At 37.8% G+C, this 18,832-nt stretch overlaps 1 protein-coding gene across 6 annotated transcripts; it reads left to right on the top strand.

Moving 5' to 3' along the window:
- Nucleotides 1-4,465: 4,465 nt before the first annotated feature.
- tpm3 (tropomyosin 3) lies at nucleotides 4,466-18,758 on the top strand. 6 transcript variants are annotated; one of them, XM_039678945.2, is made up of 9 exons: nucleotides 4,466-5,129; nucleotides 7,073-7,206; nucleotides 7,312-7,429; nucleotides 7,737-7,807; nucleotides 9,852-9,927; nucleotides 12,238-12,300; nucleotides 12,987-13,056; nucleotides 13,296-13,374; nucleotides 14,206-14,783. In XM_039678945.2, the coding sequence occupies exons 1-9, from the start codon at nucleotides 4,998-5,000 to the stop codon at nucleotides 14,207-14,209; spliced, it is 747 nt and encodes a 248-aa protein (XP_039534879.1). In that variant the 5' UTR covers nucleotides 4,466-4,997; the 3' UTR covers nucleotides 14,210-14,783. The 6 variants fall into 6 exon arrangements, with proteins under 6 accessions (XP_039534879.1, XP_088978981.1, XP_039534877.1 ...); XM_039678943.2 differs by lacking the exon at nucleotides 9,852-9,927 and adding an exon at nucleotides 8,200-8,275 and having other exon boundaries at nucleotides 4,491-5,129; nucleotides 14,206-14,224; XM_089122855.1 differs by lacking the exon at nucleotides 14,206-14,783 and having other exon boundaries at nucleotides 13,296-13,952.
- The last annotated feature ends 74 nt before the right edge of the window (nucleotides 18,759-18,832 follow it).

The following is an 18,832-nucleotide window of genomic DNA, read 5'->3' as shown; positions in this document are numbered from 1 at the left end:
AAAAAACATCTTAAATCAGCCTAAACTAAAGTATGGTCAAGCTGGTCTATTAGTTCATCTTAAAGTCCCCGTGAACCGGAAGTTGCAAACGATTTTTCTCCAGTGCTGTGACGTATTTCCAAGTGAAACGGAATATTGAACAGAGGGCAGGGTTTTACTCTAGCGCTCCTCCTCTCCATCTCTCGCTCATAGCAAACTAACGGTTTGAGGGGAGTGGTTAAGCGTTTCCCCACCCAAACTGTGAAACCTACGTCATCAGAAAAAGAAACCGTTCCAGACCGGAAGTAACTTTTCAGATTTTGATTAAAGATTACTAAGGTAAAACATTTTTTTAATATATATTCACTTGCACGGATTAATTGTTCACCAAAAGACTAGTAATATGCGCTAACAAAGTAAATAGGTTCAATTTTGATTTCAAGGGGACTTTAAAAAGTCCCCCTGTGGTGAAAATCCAGCTTTTAATGTTGTTTATATGTGTATGTGGTGTTTTTAATATGATTTAAGACAAACCATGTCAACACCATTGCTGAATATGTTCTCGTTAAAACTGCAGTTAACCAATGACAGTCTCAAAAATGCGGATTGAATGCGGATTGTGTTTCTGACGGCACAAACTTGAAACGATAATCCCTTCGATGTGGATCTTTGAGTTGATGTGAGCGAGTGGGGGCGGGGCTAATTTGCATATTCATAGAACCGCGTATACAAAATGAGGAAGGGGTGTAGATTTATATTCAGGCTATTTTAAGAATTGTTTTCAAGGAAAAAAAACCGTTTAAATATGTAATTTCAGCCGTTCTCATCCTAAGGCGTCATATACTGACGCTTTTGCCAATGCGAATACACTGGCTGATTCCTTCCGGTTTCTGAACTGGATGTAGTAACACGCCTCTGTCCATGCGGGGGCGCTCACGGTCGAGTGCAGAATGAATGGGAGTCAGTGGGGTTTCACCCCCAGAAATCCACTTTTCTCAGGATGTAATTTTTTGTCAAGTATTTTGAAAGTTGCATTCAAAGGGGAGGGCTAAGATAATACACTCAGCTGAAAATTGCATTTTTAAGTTCACTTATCTGTTCTAAAAATCCGTTCAAAAATGTGATGATGACGTCACACAATAGCAGAATGCTAGCGTATTCCGGCCAACAACGGCCTAACCTGTAAGAAATCAAAAGGACATAAGTACTTGTTCCTTCGACTTTTGGCCTATAATCTATATTGAACTTGCCGAATCAACAATAAAATCTATGCGGCTTTAACGACAAGCAGGTAAAAGAGACCCATTTAGCCGTTTAGCTTCATAGAATCCCATGCATTCTGCGCTCGCCTGCGATCACCTCCAGTGGAATTGTAATGGAACTGCAACCAAGATGATACACAATGGGACTAATAGGAAGTGCCAAGGCTCTCCGTTAGACGGGCTCTGATCCAACGCACATGGCACCCTTTAGCGTCAATCTGAGACATAGATATATATGGGCCAGAAGGCGCCTCCTAGTGGTCTAACACTAGCCCAGACCTAAACCTACCCAGGGCGTGTTATATTGACGCTAAAGTGTGCCATGTGCGTTGGATGTAGGCTATACACGCATTGGCAAAAGCGTCAGTATATGACGCCTTGGGATGAGAATGCATTGGTAATTTTGGTGATAAAAGATGAGTTTAATGGATTGACTAAACAGGGGGACTTTAAAGATGATTTGGGCACTTTTCAGCAAGAAAACAGTTTTCTGACTATTTAATTCTAAACCATATGAACACCAGCTTGGCAGGCTATATGGCTAAGACCATCTCTGACTTTGAGAGACAGAAGGAGAGCTGAAAAAGACCTGCACATTTTATGTCAGCAGCACCATAGGGTAAAACACTGTAATATAATGTTGTAATATGAGGATTTATTGTTTTGAATCTGGAATGCCCTCAGAGAAGAGTAGCTCCAAACAGAGAGTGAGTGTGGGTTGCCTCCATTACAGCTGTCGCTTTGAAATCTATTTCCATCTCAACCTTGAGTCAAAACTTTACCACCAAGCTATCATTTACCTTGCCACCCCACACAGTGGGGAAAAAAGAGTTTAGCAGTAAACCCGGCCGGAGTTTACAGCAAGACTAGAGTTCAATTAGCCACTCATCGTCATGCAGTGCGAGCTTGACAGACAGGCCGATCAAAATATGGGGGTGGATCCTTTAAATAGAGCTCTGAGCGAGCAACCGTGTTCAAAGCAGATATGGTGAAGAGGTTGAGGATGGGTGTAACCTTTGTACAATATGAGAACTGAAAAAAATGTAGAACTGAAATAGAAGGTTGTCAGTTTCTGAGGTCTTCTGCTGCAGGTGGGTGCATGACGTGTTTATGTGAGTGTGTCTTGGAGGTTAGAATGTCAAGCCATGCATCTCACCTGACCTATAACCTATAATGTCAACAGGCCATTAAAGACACAAGCTGCAGTTTACCATCAGACCAGACAAACAGACACATAAATATAACCTCTGCTCTCAGCAAGAGTAAAAATGCTCAGCCCGGTCACTTTTAAATTCAAACTCATCAAAGAATCCTACGTTTTCCACAAAAATATGAAAGTATTTTGTTGTTCGAATATTAGCTTTCATGCAGAGTTTCATATAACTGTTTGTGAATGTAAAAGGTGCAAAGTGATCAGCAAAGTCCAGTCTTACTTCCTGTTACACTGTTAACAATTGCTGTGTCCCAATTCGCATACTATCCGTCCTAAATAGTATTCGAAAACAGAATTAGTGCGTCCCAAACCATAGTATGTTGAAATGAGACGTAATGTTTTTTGAAAATGTAAAAATGCAGAATGTTGTGTGTGATGAGTAGGTTTAGGGATAGGGGCAGTGTAAGGGGACAGAATATACAGTTTGTACAGTAAAAAAAACAAAAACATTTCGCCTATGGGTGTGTGTGTGTGTGTTTATAGCTGTGAAAAATGTTTGATTGTAAGTGGGCCTTCACCACATCTGATGTTATGACAATGAAGTCTATCTAGATCATCTGGCGCCATCGTCTGGTGAGATGGGGGTAACATATGATAACAGGGCCCGTCCCAAGTTATGTATGGAGTTTGGAACATGTTCCACACTGGTGAAGGGAGTCAGGAAGGGTGAGACAGGAAATGATGATGCAACACACAGTGCTTCATCATAACAGCAGAATTATTCAGGATCAGTCACATTTCTTTTCCTTAAACATAGTTTTAAGGTTGAACCGTATAAGGGCCAACAATATAAAAAGTCTAAGAATTACAAAAGAATTACAAGAATTACAAAATCAGTGTATAAAAACCATACCCGTAGGCATACTTTTAACAGTGTTAGGACATAGTTACGGATGTCAGAAAGATTGCACACTACACCGCAGAAAGGGAACAGACAGCATTACTTGTTCAGGTTTGCCCAGGCCTGTGAATTCAGTTTATTCACTGGATTCTTTTTTATGACCTCATGCAATACTGTGGGTAAATTCTATGGATTCTCTTGAAACTAAACTAAATCTAATTTCATTAGACAAAAAAAATATTCTTATTATCTTAACGACTTAACACAACTTTATAGTTTTGGCATTATTCAGAATCCACTTAGAAACTGAAATCAGAGTTTGCACTACATCAAAAAAGCCGTCAATGGAATTACATGACAAGTAAATTATTTACCACACTCTTTGTTCTTGATTGCAGCATATATATATATAGCCTGGTTCTGAAGTGATAAGACCTAAATTAATCATTTTAATTGTCAAAAACTTAAATTTAATCATGAATAAATAATTTAATAAAAATTACACTGTAAAAGAATATGATTAATACATTTTGACAACATGTTTTTACATTGCTTTAACTGCTTTAAGGCCTTTAAATTATACAAGATTCAACTCATTTTTAAAGTCAGTTTAATTTCCTAATTTAAATTGAAATTATTTAAACATCTGAGTTGATTGAACTTAAAAATTTAAGGCAGCAACTTTTTTAGCGTAATTAATGAACTGTTTATGTTGACATTATTTTTGAAATAATTTATACTAATTAATTTCACAACATTTACGTTTAATTTAATAACATTTACGTTTAGTTATTTTAATATAAGAGGATGATCGGGAATGTTGTCCAGGGCCCCATAAAAAAGGGGGCGGGGGGGGGGGGGGGGACCCACTATTTCATACAGCGTCCAAAGGTATAAGACTCAATTCCTCTCTTTTGCCTCTTAAAATGTCGAACATTCTATTGATCACATAGCCTAAAAGTTTCCCATTGATCTACAACAAGCACATTCCTGGATTAAGGAGTGGCCTGGCTGGAATGCCAATGATTTATTTGTCCAACGACGTCATATACCTGGCAGGACACGTGTAAAACAAGGGGTGGCTCTTCCGTAAGAATTACACAGGTCGTGCAAAAGCTGCTGACCGGAGATCAACCGTGAACCAGTTCCGCTGGGACTTGACTCTGCTCCGCAGCTGATTCAGGATCAGTTACGCCTCATTCTCAGCCCTTAAACCGTTGGAGACAGGGTGGGGTAATCCGGAAGTGGGCCGAAAAAAGGAAGAGTTTAGGCAACTGAACAAATTGGGTGAAGAGAAAGCAAGGGGAGGGAAAGAAAGACTTCATGACATTAAAACTCATTCATTAATTCGAATGAGAAACCGACCGACTGCTTGAACATCAAAACGGTTGCTCAAGCTAAATTCAACATTAAAGCTCTTCTGGCTTGAGATAATATCTCATTGCTGTTATTTGTACAAACACTATTGTTTGTATTTGACGAGATTAAAGAAAGCACCCCTGCGATTAAAAAGACAAGCGCGTGAACCTCGCGTTACTTCCACTCGTTCAGTCTGCGTTTGACTTGTTGGCGGGGCGTTGGTGCCTTGGACTTTTTTTTTTCTTCTTCCTCCTCTTCTTCGCGTCTCGGTCCACTACTACGCTGCTCGGTTGGAATCTGATTATCTTATTCTGCCACACTACACCTAAAGTAATACATTAAAATGGCCGGAACCAACAGCATCGATGCAGTTAAGAGAAAAATCAAAGTTTTACAACAGCAGGCAGATGAGGCAGAAGAAAGAGCCGAGATTTTGCAGAGACAGGTCGAAGAAGAGAAGCGTGCCAGAGAGCAGGTAAGTGTATCTTTTTATCACGTTAAAGTATCGCGTTTATCCGTACAATCGTTATGTTGTATCACATGCGTTTCTAACGAGCTCGTGCGCTTTTTCATTCACACGCAGATTCAACGCCCTATACGAAGAATTGTGTGTTTGTATCTCTTTAAAACTTATTTCGATATCTAATAAACATTTAGAGTGGCCTGTGACAACGATATGTTCGTTCTAAACCATAAAATCCAAGAAAATTTGGGCCGGTTAGATGGTTATTGCAAACCTTAAAAGCTAATGCGCGCCTTGACTCATCTTCATTGATGATTTTCATTTGTGCTAATCGGTTTATAGCTAAGATCAATACAAAACTAAGAGCCAGGTATATTGGCTTAAATAAAACCAAAAATCGTGCGATGACATCTCACTTTGTGTGTGCTTAGTTGTGCTAACCTCAGATGGGTTTATAGCTCATCCTCTTAGTCTCACAGTGTTGGTTTTTTATGCGGGTGAGGCCTAAAGGAAGTAACAATATAGTTTCGCCGAATCACTCATATTGGCTTATTAAAAAAAAACAGAAGCATCCATTCGTGTAATTCTGTGTTCAAGTAGTGCTTTTAACGTCATTGGTGCGTTATCATTCGAGTACATTAACATCTGGGTCATCAGGTGCTCATCTCGGCACTTTGAGTTGTTCACGTATGTCACTTGGGCATTTAGCAGTCTACTCAAACCTTTGGCAACTTTTGAGTTTTAATTAAATTAGACACTCGTCTTGGATATATATTTTGTTTTGCTTGAAGTCGCGTATCGCTCAACCATGCCGTCTCTTTGGCATTGCGTGAGATGAACTCACCCCGCAGACTTTAGATTCCTCAGTCCTTATTAGGAGCGAAACTCCAGTATTTGTTAGCGGTGTCGTCATGTCCGGAATCCGTGCACGAGCGCTGTTTCTCAGCTGACGAGGCGCGGCCGCGCGGAAGTTAACCTGCGTTTGCGTTTCAGGCCCAATGAGTAAAGCTTCTGTCATCTTTAATGTTACTGTATAAACAATGTTAATCTTCAATATTTTATAAATAAATGTTGTTGAAGTGCCCCTCCTTAAGTTAGACATCTTGAATGAAAGAAATGAATGATGGTTCCCTAACAAAAAATTACCTCAGGAATCCTGACACCATACTAGTAGTATTTCAGATATGGCTGCGAGAGTGGAACTGACAACCTTGTAATTCTTGCATTTATCTTAAAAGCATTTTGAAATCTTGACTGTTTGAACGTTTAGCTACATATTGTCTGGATATGGCCGGGGCCCCAAATGGCCTTAGTACAGTTAATAGCTCATTCCTATGACTATGATATGTGTGGTTGTTACACTGTTGCTAGGGTGTTGTGGCTGATTGCTAAGGTGTGGCTAGAAAGTTGGAATAGTCTTGTGAATAATTGCTGTCTCCACAGTATTTTGATATAGAAATGTCCATTTCCTTCTTGTCTGTGGGATTTTTTTGGCCAATTAGTCCAAAAAGTTATAGCATACCTCATCATCAGTAAGCTACATGATTTGAAGCACATAGCTCAAACAGTGTAACAAGTTTCACAATGAAATGTTGTCTGAAGAAGGATTTGAAAAATCCCTAACCTTAGTCAGAGCAATATTAATATTGCTGCCTTGCTAAAACAATTTTAGTCATTGTGAACGCTCACTCCACACATTATTATTGCCCTTTCCAAATATAGTGGTTCCACTCTGCTCAAAGCAGAAGCTCCCAAATGATTCTACCACATGAGGGTTTTCCACTGTCTCATTGGTTCCATTTCCCAATTCGGTCTCCATGTTTGTCTGCTTAATCCTTCTAGGTTATCCAAGTGTTTTCCCACCCTCCTGTTCCTTATCTCACTTCACTCCACGCTCCCTGAAGTTCAGTGGAATAGTCGAGCTGCTCTAATCTCAAGTTGTTTTTGCCTTTTAGGCTGAGGCAGAGGTGGCCTCCCTGAACAGGCGTATCCAACTGGTTGAGGAAGAGTTGGATCGTGCTCAGGAGAGACTGGCCACAGCCCTGCAGAAGCTGGAGGAAGCTGAGAAGGCCGCAGATGAGAGCGAGAGGTACGTGCTTTAACATACGTGCGCTTTCAGAGTTCTGTTATTTCTACATTCATCCCACCCTAACTTGCCCTACTTTCCTTTTAATTTGCTCTCTCTACGGAATAGGGGGATGAAGGTGATTGAGAACAGGGCTCTGAAGGATGAGGAGAAGATGGAGCTCCAGGAGATCCAGCTTAAGGAGGCCAAGCACATTGCTGAGGAGGCCGACCGCAAATACGAGGAGGTAATTTAATGGTGTAGTTTATTTTGTATGCTATTGTAGTATTTTGAATTGTAATTATAGTACTTTCACTTTTCTTAATTATATTGCCATGGCAACATTTTGTTTAGTACTTTTTCACCTTAATTTATTTAGTTTAGTCCATGAATAAAACCACTTCTACTTCTTCTAGGGTGGGAACTACTACTTTAAGTTGTAGCTATATTTATTGATGACAAGTTGGAGTTTATAGTGCATAAATGTTTTGGACGTACCAATTGTTCTTGTAAAATAAAATTCCATAACCAGGAAGTATTGATGTGTGTTACAGGTGGCACGTAAGCTGGTGATCGTTGAGGGAGAGTTGGAGCGTACGGAGGAGAGAGCAGAGCTTGCTGAGAGGTTAATCTCGGTTTTAAAATCAAAATATACTTGCACATAATCCTTGAACACATTTACAGTACCTGCCACACATACTGTCAGCTTTAGCTCATATTGTGTCCATTTAGTCCCATTAAACTCAAATTCATTGTTCACTCAGCGTGAGAAAATGCCTAATTTTGCATGACAATAGGAATGCTCTACCATAACCATAATCCTCCTTTGTGTGTGTGTGTGTGTGTGAGAGAGAGAGAGGGAGATTGAGAGATAGAAGGATAGAGAGAGTGTGTGTATGAGTGATTTCATTGGCTTGAATCCATCTTAAATTCATATGTCCCCTCCTTTCTCATTTGTGTTTGGGCATGTGTGACCTTTGACCTGACATACCTTCCCCTCCCCACTCAAACTAACAGCCGTGTCAAGCAGATGGAGGAGGAGCTGAGAGCTCTTGACCAGACACTGAAGTCTCTGCACGCCTCAGATGAGAAGGTATATATCCTGGTTACCAAAGTCTGTTTACGTGTCGGAGGCTATGTGTCCGTTTGTTGGAGACGTGGGTATACAGACAATTGGAGAATGTTGCCCTCTACCTGGATCCGGAATTTGTCTACTTGAGTGAAAGAGTGCAAGTGAACTAGCGAAAAGCAAAAAAAAAAAAACTCCTCCTTCCAGCACTGGTCGTTTTTAATCTGTTTTACCTAGTTCATCTTTCCACCCTATCCCTTCATCTTTCCACCTTCCTTCCGCTCATCTAACCATCCACTTCCAGGTATCATTCCTTTGTAAACCGCATGAGTCGTAATTACTCGAGTGGCATGATCTGCATGCTCATGTAACACGCTTCAGTGATTGTGCATTTGTCTCATCTACCTAAATCCGAAGCGTACATGTTCCTGCTTGGAACAGCTCATGGCAACTTTCAGTTTTAGAATCACGCTAGTTTTGCTTCCTTGACTCTTAAAATCTGCTCACACAGTGATAAGCTGAGGGTTTACTAGATATACTTTATTTGCGATTCGCAGTAAGTTATAAAAACCAAGCACTTTTGGCACAGGTGATGACACAAACTACACTACATTTAAATTTAAAATTGTTGTCATGTACTCATGTTGTTTGAAACTTTTGATTTTGTTTCTTCTGATCTGAAAAACATATTTTCCTGTTTTTCATTCAACGACAGTGAAAATGATTGACGGCCTTCAAGCTCCAAAAATGACCTCAAAAGGGGTTAATATAATGTGTGATGTATTTTTTGAAGCTTCTGAAGCCATATGAATGAGGAACAGCATTTGAATCGTTATTTGACGAGAGTTGTTAAAGGGATGGTTCCCCCAGAAATGAAAATTGTCAGACATTTACTCACCCTCAAGTTGGTCTAAACCTGTATGAATTTCTTTCTTCTGCTGAACACGGAAGATATTTTGAAGAATGTTGGTAACCAGACAGTTGATGTACCCCATTGTTTTTAATTTTTATGTAATGGAAGTCAATGGTGCCACACAACTGTTTGGTTACTGACATTCTTCAAAATATCATCTTTTGTGTTCAACAGAAGAAAGAAACTCATACAGGTTTGAAACAACTTGAGGGTGAGTAAATGATGACAGAAATTTAATTTGGGGGGGAACTATCCCTTTTAATTTATATTCAAAAATATATTTATAGCACTTGTACATTTCTGTTGAAATGTTTGGGGTCAGTCAGATCTTAAAAAAAAAGAAGAAAAATCTGCATTTATTTGATTGTTTATTTATTTATTATTGGTCATTTTTGGAGCTCCTCAATCGCCTTCATTGTATGGTCGACTCATGTGCAAGCAGGGCTGCAAAGTATAATATCTGTTTGTTACATAATTAAAAGGACATGAGGCAGTGTAAATGATGACAATTTTTATTTTTGATTGAACCGTCCATCGCAAACCAATTATTTAAGGCCTCTCTTACTGTTCATGTGTTTAACGTCATCACTCTGCCACTTTTGCTGGCTTGTCTTCATGTCTTCCCTTTGCCCTGTGCCCCTTTCTTTTCTGCTTCCTTCAAAATCAAAACGGCTGCTCTGTATATAGCAAATGCGCTGAGCTGGAGGAGGAGCTGAAAAATGTCACCAACAATCTTAAGAGTTTGGAGGCCCAGGCTGAGAAGGTAGGGTGTGTGTGTGTGTTTTATTCTGCACGATCTCTGACTGGTTGCAGTGTTCATCCCTTTTTTTTAACTCTCAAAGGATCTCTGATTCAATCCCCACAAATGTGCCTTGCAAATTGCCTTCCAGGCAATTAAATTCAGGCTTTCTAATTTCCAAACCAGTGATCTATCTGCTCAAGTGTGCATAATATGAGCTTCCTCATTTCCAAGTGGCCTTTTGCCTGATATATGGCTGTAGATACATCACCCATAGCAAAAGGCCACATATGTCGGTCCAGATTACAGTGGTAGACCATTACATCAAGAGAAAGCTGTAATTGACCACAAAGATGATGTAAAGACCCCTCTCTCATTTTCCACATCCATCTTAACCTGATGAGATGTTATTTAGCATGCCTGAAGGTCTGTTGCATAATGAAATTATGTGTCACCATTTTGGTGCTTTATAGATTCAAGCACAACTGGTCTCGGATGCCTTTAGACTAATTAGGCAGAAATGACACTGTTGCATGAGATCAACTTATGACCGAAGCACCCGTGTGTTTGCATGTGATTTGACTGCATGCTGTGTGTTATGGGATAATGTACATCCAGCCTGTTATCTCAGAAGAAACCCAGGCAGGGTGATCAGGTCTTGCATCACACTGAATGGGGTTTATTCTGAGATTACAATCGGCTAGATGTACATTTTCCTGCTTATTATATGGCTACTTAACACAAGTAAATCTGAGTTGAAATATTTTATTAGGCCTTTAAACGCAAAGCTTCTGCGGGGAGAGCAGTTGCTAATAAGCGGCAAGTTCAAACTAGACGAATATTAAAGGGATACGGTACAGTCATACCACTTATTACACAGCACTTCGCCACATAAATAATTATGGGGTAGAGCTCGACAGATATGGATTTTTGGGGGCCGTGACGATTAATAAAAGCCAGATACTGATCTATAGCGGCCGATATAATTTGTGTATATTATAATACAGTAGTGATATTGTATGTGTATTATAGGACAGTTTGAAACTTGTGTATAAAATGCACCGTATAATCAGAATAAATATATAAATGGGGATGAGAGATTGATTTGAGATTAAACCGCTTTAAAATTGGACCTGTTTGTTATCTTATAATCCAAAAGTGTACAAAACAATAGTCGCTAAATAGCAGCAGCTACATTTGTGTGAAACGATAAAGTGATTCCATGATACTAGATGACATTTAATTAAATAACTGTACACAAAATATTGATTCGACTGAGGTTTTTTTTTAATTGATATATTATTTTATTAGCTCACCAACTATACTTTATTAGCTTCCATGAAGAAAAAAACGCTCTTAGCAAGTGTATAGCGCTGCTGACTTCAGTAACCCAGATGAGACTGTGTTGTCTGTTTTCAGAGGTTGTGATTGGGAAATAACACACTGCTGGATGGTGCGATTGACCAATCAGAATCAAATATTCCTCAGAGCCGTGTAACAGTGTAATATATAATGTTAGGTGGAATGCTATTATTGGAACCATTTTATTTCCCTAATGAAATCTACTGTTTGCTGCACATTATGGTTTGCATAAGTAGTGATGGTGGTTTAACTTTCTCAAATACAGTGCAGGAAGTGTTTGGTTTTTGTTTTTTTTATAGAAATAATATAAATATATTTGTTATCGGTAGATCAGTTATGAGCTGGTCTTTTTTGTCTTGTCTTAATGGCAGATTTCAAAGTAAATATTTAGCACTTTTATATCGTATAATCCCTAGATTCAATTTTAGTGAATCTAGGGATTATACAATATGGGATATACAAATCTAGGGATATACAAAAATGGTGTGCATATATTATTATTATTATTATTACATATATATATTACACACACAGCATAAAAAATTATATACTGTATATATGCATCTTTGTGAATCTCCCCTTGAATTCTGAAGTGTTTTTTTAGTTTTTTTTTCATACCCAGTGTTTTGTTGATGTTGCAGCTGCATTCCTGCACACATGTCCTGATCTGTTTAAAACTTTGGCAAAACACAGCAGCAGAATCAGCCATCGTGTCACAAGCCTTGCACAACAGCAGCAGGCCCGGATAGAAATGTCGAGGAAAGGGGGGTCAAAGCATAGACATCTGCGCTACCTTGCGTCTTAAGAGTTGTTGTAGAAACATGTCAGTTTTAAAGTGTCATAAAATTGGTTGTCTCCGTTTGAAGTGTGCCAAACCCTAAATACTTAACTCGTAGGGTGTTTGTGCATGCTGAGTTGTAAGATTCTCACAAGACCCCACCCCAAATCATATTTCTTCTTTTTCCCCCACAGTATTCCCAGAAGGAAGATAAGTATGAGGAAGAAATCAAGATCCTCACTGATAAGCTGAAGGAGGTGAGAACTTCTCATGGAAGATTTGGTTTCTATTAGAGCCAGCAATTTATTGTTATCTTGAGGTTACATGTATATTTAAATGTTTACCAAATTTGGCCTCCATAAATGTTTTGTTCCATGTGTCTTCTAAAGACTATCCAGAAGTTGAAACCTTCTGGAGAAAGGGCTTGCTAGTTATTTCATAGGACACTTTGAATAAAAGCATCTATTAAATAAAATTCCAAGGTTCTTAGTTGCATATTTTGATTTCTAATTTGAATCTGTATGCATTTTTTTGTACTTGGTTGTGTAGTTCATTGTTTTAGAGGGACATTTACTTTATTTTGTCAACTTGACAGTAAACAAAAAAGCAAAAATTACTTTTCAAAACAAGTGTAGTCCTGCCACAAACTCATGCCATTGGTTATGTTGCATTAATAGCATCATGATTTTTTTTTTTTGTTACGTGAGTTATTTACCATTTATGTTTGTTATTAAAACTTTAAAATTAAAATATTAAGTAGTAGATTTGAAAAATCTGTATAGTGTTTTAGCTTGCGTTATTTTAGTCCTAAAACTAAATGGAAATTAGATAAATGAATATATATATATATATATAATATATATATATATATATATATATATATATATATATTTTTTTTTTTTAATGGTTTTAGTTGAATATAATTCCCCTGTTCTCTTGCTAGGCTGAGACCCGTGCTGAGTTTGCTGAAAGGTCTGTGGCCAAACTGGAGAAGACCATTGATGATTTGGAAGGTATGATTCCGTCGTTCTCTTTGCCACCCATTCCTTCCATTAGCTATGATATGATCCTGTTTTTTTCTATACTGTTCATACTCTTTTCTTAGCATAATCTCACTGTCCTTTTCCTTTCCTCCGTTACATTTGTAATCTTTATTTGCTGTTTTGTCCTATTTCCTTTTATCTGTCCTTCATACTCTCTCCCTCTTCCGACCTCCTTCCTCTCTGCTCTGTCTTTCTCTGTGTGTGAACAGATGAGCTGTACGCTCAGAAACTCAAGTATAAGGCCATTAGTGAGGAGCTGGATCATGCTCTCAACGACATGACCTCTATGTAAATATTGGCCTTTGCATGTGTGTGAGACTGCTACTCATGGTTTGCTTTTTGGACGATTGAGTTTTGCTGCAATGGCAGATTTGAGTCTCGTGACCGAGCCGGTTACCTAACCTTGAGCTTCATAACCTCTGATCATATACTTATATACTACCATATAGTATAAAGCTCAGCCGCAAGGAGTTAATCGTTGACTGGAGCTGTTATTTCAGATTCTTTTGAACCGCTGCTTTATACGAGTTTGTGTAAATGGCGATGTGATCTCTATAGTTTGATTCTAACTCATACGTCAAGTAACTAATATGCTAACTATATTTACCTACAGATAAGGGGGACATTCTGCGCTTTTTGTAGTTTATTTCTTGCTAAAGTTCACTTGAACTGCAAAAAGACATGGTTTAGTTTGACTTTTTTTAGCCTCCGTTAAACAGGCCAGATTTGCTGTGCCTTTTAAGAGTTTTTATGTAAATGGCCTCTGTTTTGAACTTTCTAATAGTTAAATAAGTCTGACTCTTCAATGTTTCTGGATACTGAATAGTGCTGCTATGCAAATGCGAGTGATCATCGTTTTATTACGTACTTTCTATAAGCTAAATGTTTTTTTTGGGATTGTGGAATGACGTCATGTTGTAGACTAACCTAAATAACCATATTTTCCAAAAGAACAAAAAATGGTATTTTTAGCTAGCTAGTTTGTTTTAGAGCTGTGGCTTGTATTGATGTAGTTTCTAACATTTTTCTAAGCTGCTTGCTTGTTAAATTTGCGACTTTCCTCATTCTGAAATGTAGAAATATTCTCACGAGGTATTTACCATTGGTGTCTGTTTACAGATAAAGAGTTTCTGGACTGTTCTGTGGCTGACTGTGACTTCAAGAAATTCTTCATCTTGTCTGACTGTCAATATTTCTTGGATATTTCTTTTCTGATCTTTTGTGGACACCCCCCTTTTCATGTGTTTTTCCTTGTGCTTATTTCTGTAGTCTCCGTTTCTCCATTTAAGTCCTGTTCTGTTTCTGCTTTCTCTGAATTTCTGTTCTTTAGATATTCATTATCTGCCCCAACATCTTCCTCTTATCTACATCTGACTATTCAGAGACGTGTGTTGTTGTTTTGTCCTTGGTTTTCCTCTCTCTTGTGTCTTGCTGTATTTTTCATGCCTTGTGTACATGTTTATTGAATGGAGGAAAAAAGCTCTGCTCTCTTTTGAATGGCTGCTTGTCTCTTATTGCAATGTTGTTGGTGTTAGACAACCAAGCATTTGCCTATTTCAGATTGTGTATGAAAAATATTTTATGATTGAAAGAGAAAAGCTTTATAAATTCTTTCACTAGTTGATTAGTCATGAGTTTTAGCTATGAGTTAAGATCATTTCTGGTGCAGAAGACCATTGACTTGAAATGGGCCATAGGTCTGAAATTTAGGGGGGGAAAAAGCTGAAATTCCCCCCATAATTTGACTAAAAAATAAATGAAAATACCATAAAAGGTAGTATAATTTGCCATCATATTTAAGCTAACTGGAAGAAAGCATTTACATCCACAATCTTAAACCATTTATGGTTTTCACGTTTTAAATACAGTTTCCTTGCATTAAGTTTAATGCATTAAGAAAGACCTAATAAGAATTTACAAACTGGCTCTTCTTTTGGCTGGAAACATTGATTCTTGCCATTCAAATTGGTTTCAGTTTTCCAAAAAGGAAACTTCCCATTTTGAAATGGAAGCTGGTTGCCAAGATAGTTATTTAAACCATTTAAGGAAAAGTTATGCAATCTTGTTCTAGAAGGATGAATAAATGTTTAAGTAAATTTTTAGCTATTTGTTGAAAACAGAGGCCTTGTTGAAAGTTACTTCTGAAAAACAAGTACTTATATTTCTGAAGTTCTAATCATTGGCCTCATGCAATTAAGCAAAATGAATACTTTCATTCAGCTCTATGTTCTCTGAAAATTGGTTTATCAGTGCTGTGGGAAAAGCAAAGCATTGGCATGCCAGTGTTGCACAATTTTAATCATGGGTGAGTGTTATCGACAGTGTCTGCCACCATAAATTTGAGCTGTTTCACAATTAGGATTTATTAAAGGTGCTATATGTAATTTTTAATTTTCAAATTAAAAATGACATGTTTTAATAACATTTTCATTATATAATTTTCAAAAAATTCCATATGTTTCCAGAGATTTAGGAAACATGCTAAGTTCAAGGACTCGTTTCTCCGTAAAAGAATGCAACAGCCACTTATTTTACTTTGAAGTGTTTCGTGTAAGATTGTTAGTTTTTGTTTTGACCATTTGGTCCCACCCCCTGCCAATTTACCCAATAGTATTTCGACACAGCAATCGAACTGGGTCAGTTCACAGATTCTAGAAGACCTAAAAAGCCTCTGCAATAAAAACATTGCAAATGTATACATTAGCTGATCAATTTGCAGTGTAAGTTAAATGCGCTCCTTTCTGTTGGATGTTCTCAATCTGGCAACCAGTGAGCATTGGGTCTCTCTCCAATATTTAGAATTTAGACTGCAGTACCATTTCCACTGCACCTTTAAACCTGAAATGGTATGCAAATATAGTTGATGATGAAGAGGATTATTAGTGGCATGAAATAAGTTCACATTATACACAAGTCATTAAATGAATGTTATTGATCTTATAGTGAACAATTAATCTGTGCATATTGTCAATGTCATAACTCCATCTTCTGGATGGTGGATTTCACCAATCATTTAGTCTTAAACTAAAACCCCTTACACATAAACCTTGCCCCTTACAAGCGACTGCAAGCTTTCATTCAGATTTGCCACCATCCAAACGATAAACACGCTTCACTGGAATGCACTTAATTTGGAACAAAAGATGACACTACTTAAATTCTGATACAAAGTCAGTTGCAATGAAAGTCAAGTACTACTAGGGCTGCCCCCAACTTTAGGTTCTTGTAGTCGACTAGTAGTCACTTATTTAAGACTAATCGCATGTTTATTTTAATTTAATTACTTAAATATATACTGAGGGGAATACTAAACCATAATGAGTGTTGTATAATATTCCAATATATAAATAATATTCCAATATACAAATAATTTTGTATAAAATGCCTATTCCAAGCTCAAGGGCTCGCATAAGGCTCGCATATGGATTATATATGCGTTCCAAAAAAGAGCATAGAGACTTTAATTATTTAATTTACTAGTGTTTTCCGTGACCGTGTCGGCTGGAAAGATGTTGACTATGCTGCCTCGACATCTCCACAGTATAGACGATATAAATAGTGAGCATTGGGATCTGTATGTAATTTCATACAGATAACATTAGCAGAGAATATTTATTTTTGTATATATTATACATCAAGCTTTCTATAGATTTATTTCCCATGTCTATAAAGCAAGTAGCCTATATGCTGAGTTTAGGTTCATTTTTGTGACACGCTCCATTTCACAGAGACCAAGACGCAGACAAATCTTTATTTTACAAAGGCACAGTGGGTTTTTTTGTGTGTGGTTTTTTTTTTTTTTTTTTTTGCTAGGGTTAGTATTAGACTGTTTGGAATGATGTATTACTCTAATCTGTATGACCAAGTTTCCACTGTTGTCAGGAAAAAATTCAAGGAATCACACCTGCGCCTCCATGTCATGAAGCGCGCTATAATTTAGCTTCCACTCTCCGCTCAAACACTTGGATATGTGCATATTTATCTAGGTTAACGTTAAAGTGAGCAACCATTGAATGTTGCTACTTGCATGTTCCAAACGATAAGCCAACGTTTAGTCGACTATCAGGAGCCAGCCCTAATTACTACACAATCTCAAAACGCTCTATAAGTAAAAATAAGGTTTTCAAAATGATGCCATTGGTGGACATTTTTATAGTCGTTTAGAAAACAATCTATACCGGTACTTCATAAAGGAGGTCTTCACTTTAAACCTGATCTGAATAACATATAATATAACATCAAGAACCATACATCCAAATCAAACCTCTATTTAACAAATCGTGTACAATGTTGTATAACAATTTGATTTTGCAGTTGGTTTCACTTTTTGCTTTCCTTCTGGGATTTTTTTTTTTAATTTCATTGCAGAGAAACTGAGAAATGCTAAGGAGGAGAACCTCAAGATCCATGCCACTTTGGACCAGACCCTGAGCGAGCTCAATAGTTTCTAAGGAAGACCTGGAGCCAAAAGAAAGCCGCCTCTTCCCTTCCTGATACCCTCATCTCATTTTTTTTTTCTTCATGTCTGCACATCTGATTCTGCTGTTTTTCTGATCCCCTGTTCTCTTGTTCTACTGGAAGACGGGCTCACCAAGCCAACCAGCAAAAATGCTGCGCCTCTCAATGGTTCAAAAGTACCTTAATCTTTCTGGAGTGCTTAATAGGCTTCACTGCTCATCTCCTCAGAAAATCCCAAGTGATTTCAGGAACAAACTACTATGGTATTCTTAAAGTGTCAAATGTTGTATGCCAGCCCTGGGGTAGCATTTTTTTTTTTTTTTTTGGTTTTGGGCCATGATCAGAGCTTTACGATTGTGGCAAGTTTCACATCACCCAAAACCCTCAATTTTCTTAATTTTACTGGAGGGTTATTTACTTAACATTTTGTGCCATAAAAGCCATCTTGGCAGTCTCATGCTTGGCTTTAGGTCACTCTACAGTCATTTTGTCCTGTTGATCCTGTGACGCAGGATGTTTTTGCTGGTCTTGTTGGTGCCTGATCCTTACCACTTCACTCTCCTCATCCTGCACAAGTTTCTGCTGCCTGTTTGTCGGCGTCACAGGTTTTGGGACCAAAACCACACCGTGTGGTCTGTAACAGTATGCACAACCATGTCTTAAGGGCCATTGTTTTTTTTGTTTTGTCGTTGTTTGTTTTAATAAAAGCCTTTGTTTCGATTTTGAGGTTTTTTTCCTTTTCTTTTTTTGAGTAATATATGTATTCATTGTTTGGGTTTAATCCCCCTGCATATTAACACAAAAGTATGGAAAACCACTATGTGAAATGCTGCACTGTAATGGGCTTATGGTGGGCATCTTTTGAGCAGAGGAGGTTTTGGTATTTTTACCTTTTTTTATTTTGCTTTAAAGAGCCATATTCTACCCAGGGAAGAAAGGTTTAGGAAAAGTTTTTTTTTTTAACCGTGGGTTCAAAGCAGTGGCACTGCCAGATTCTAAAGGTCCAAAAGCCGTGCAGATCTAAATATGTATTATGAACACAGTAAATGGGAGTGAAAAGTAACACTTAATAGTATAAAATTAAAAAAGGGTGAACAGATCGTTCTAACTGGAAAGAGCCCACAATGACGTGTAATCACTTTGTTAATGTCTGTATCTTGTGTAATGATACCTAAATTTTTTAAATAAAGACCATGATTTTTACTGTCACTGAACCACTGTGTGTCTCTGGATTTTAGAGTCTTTTCTGATTATTGCCATTTCATTGAGGAATTATCTGTAGTGTGGT

The sequence above is a fragment of the Pimephales promelas genome, chromosome 18 (genome assembly GCF_988280905.1).
Source record: "Pimephales promelas chromosome 18, fPimPro1.hap1.1, whole genome shotgun sequence".
NCBI classification, from domain to species: Eukaryota; Metazoa; Chordata; class Actinopteri; order Cypriniformes; family Leuciscidae; genus Pimephales; species Pimephales promelas.
This window is presented reverse-complemented; position numbering and strand designations above follow the sequence as displayed.

What these genes read in the sequence shown, in the direction of transcription:
- tpm3 (XM_039678946.2), top strand. Translation starts at nt 4,998, where the DNA reads ATGGCCGGAACCAACAGCATCGATGCAGTTAAGAGAAAAATCAAAGTT. An exon ending in AGAGCAGAGCTTGCTGAGAG is followed by an intron (nt 7,808 to 9,851) that starts GTTAATCTCGGT and finishes CTCTGTATATAG; the next exon opens with CAAATGCGCTGAGCTGGAGG. An exon ending in TGGAGGCCCAGGCTGAGAAG is followed by an intron (nt 9,928 to 12,237) that starts GTAGGGTGTGTG and finishes TTTCCCCCACAG; the next exon opens with TATTCCCAGAAGGAAGATAA.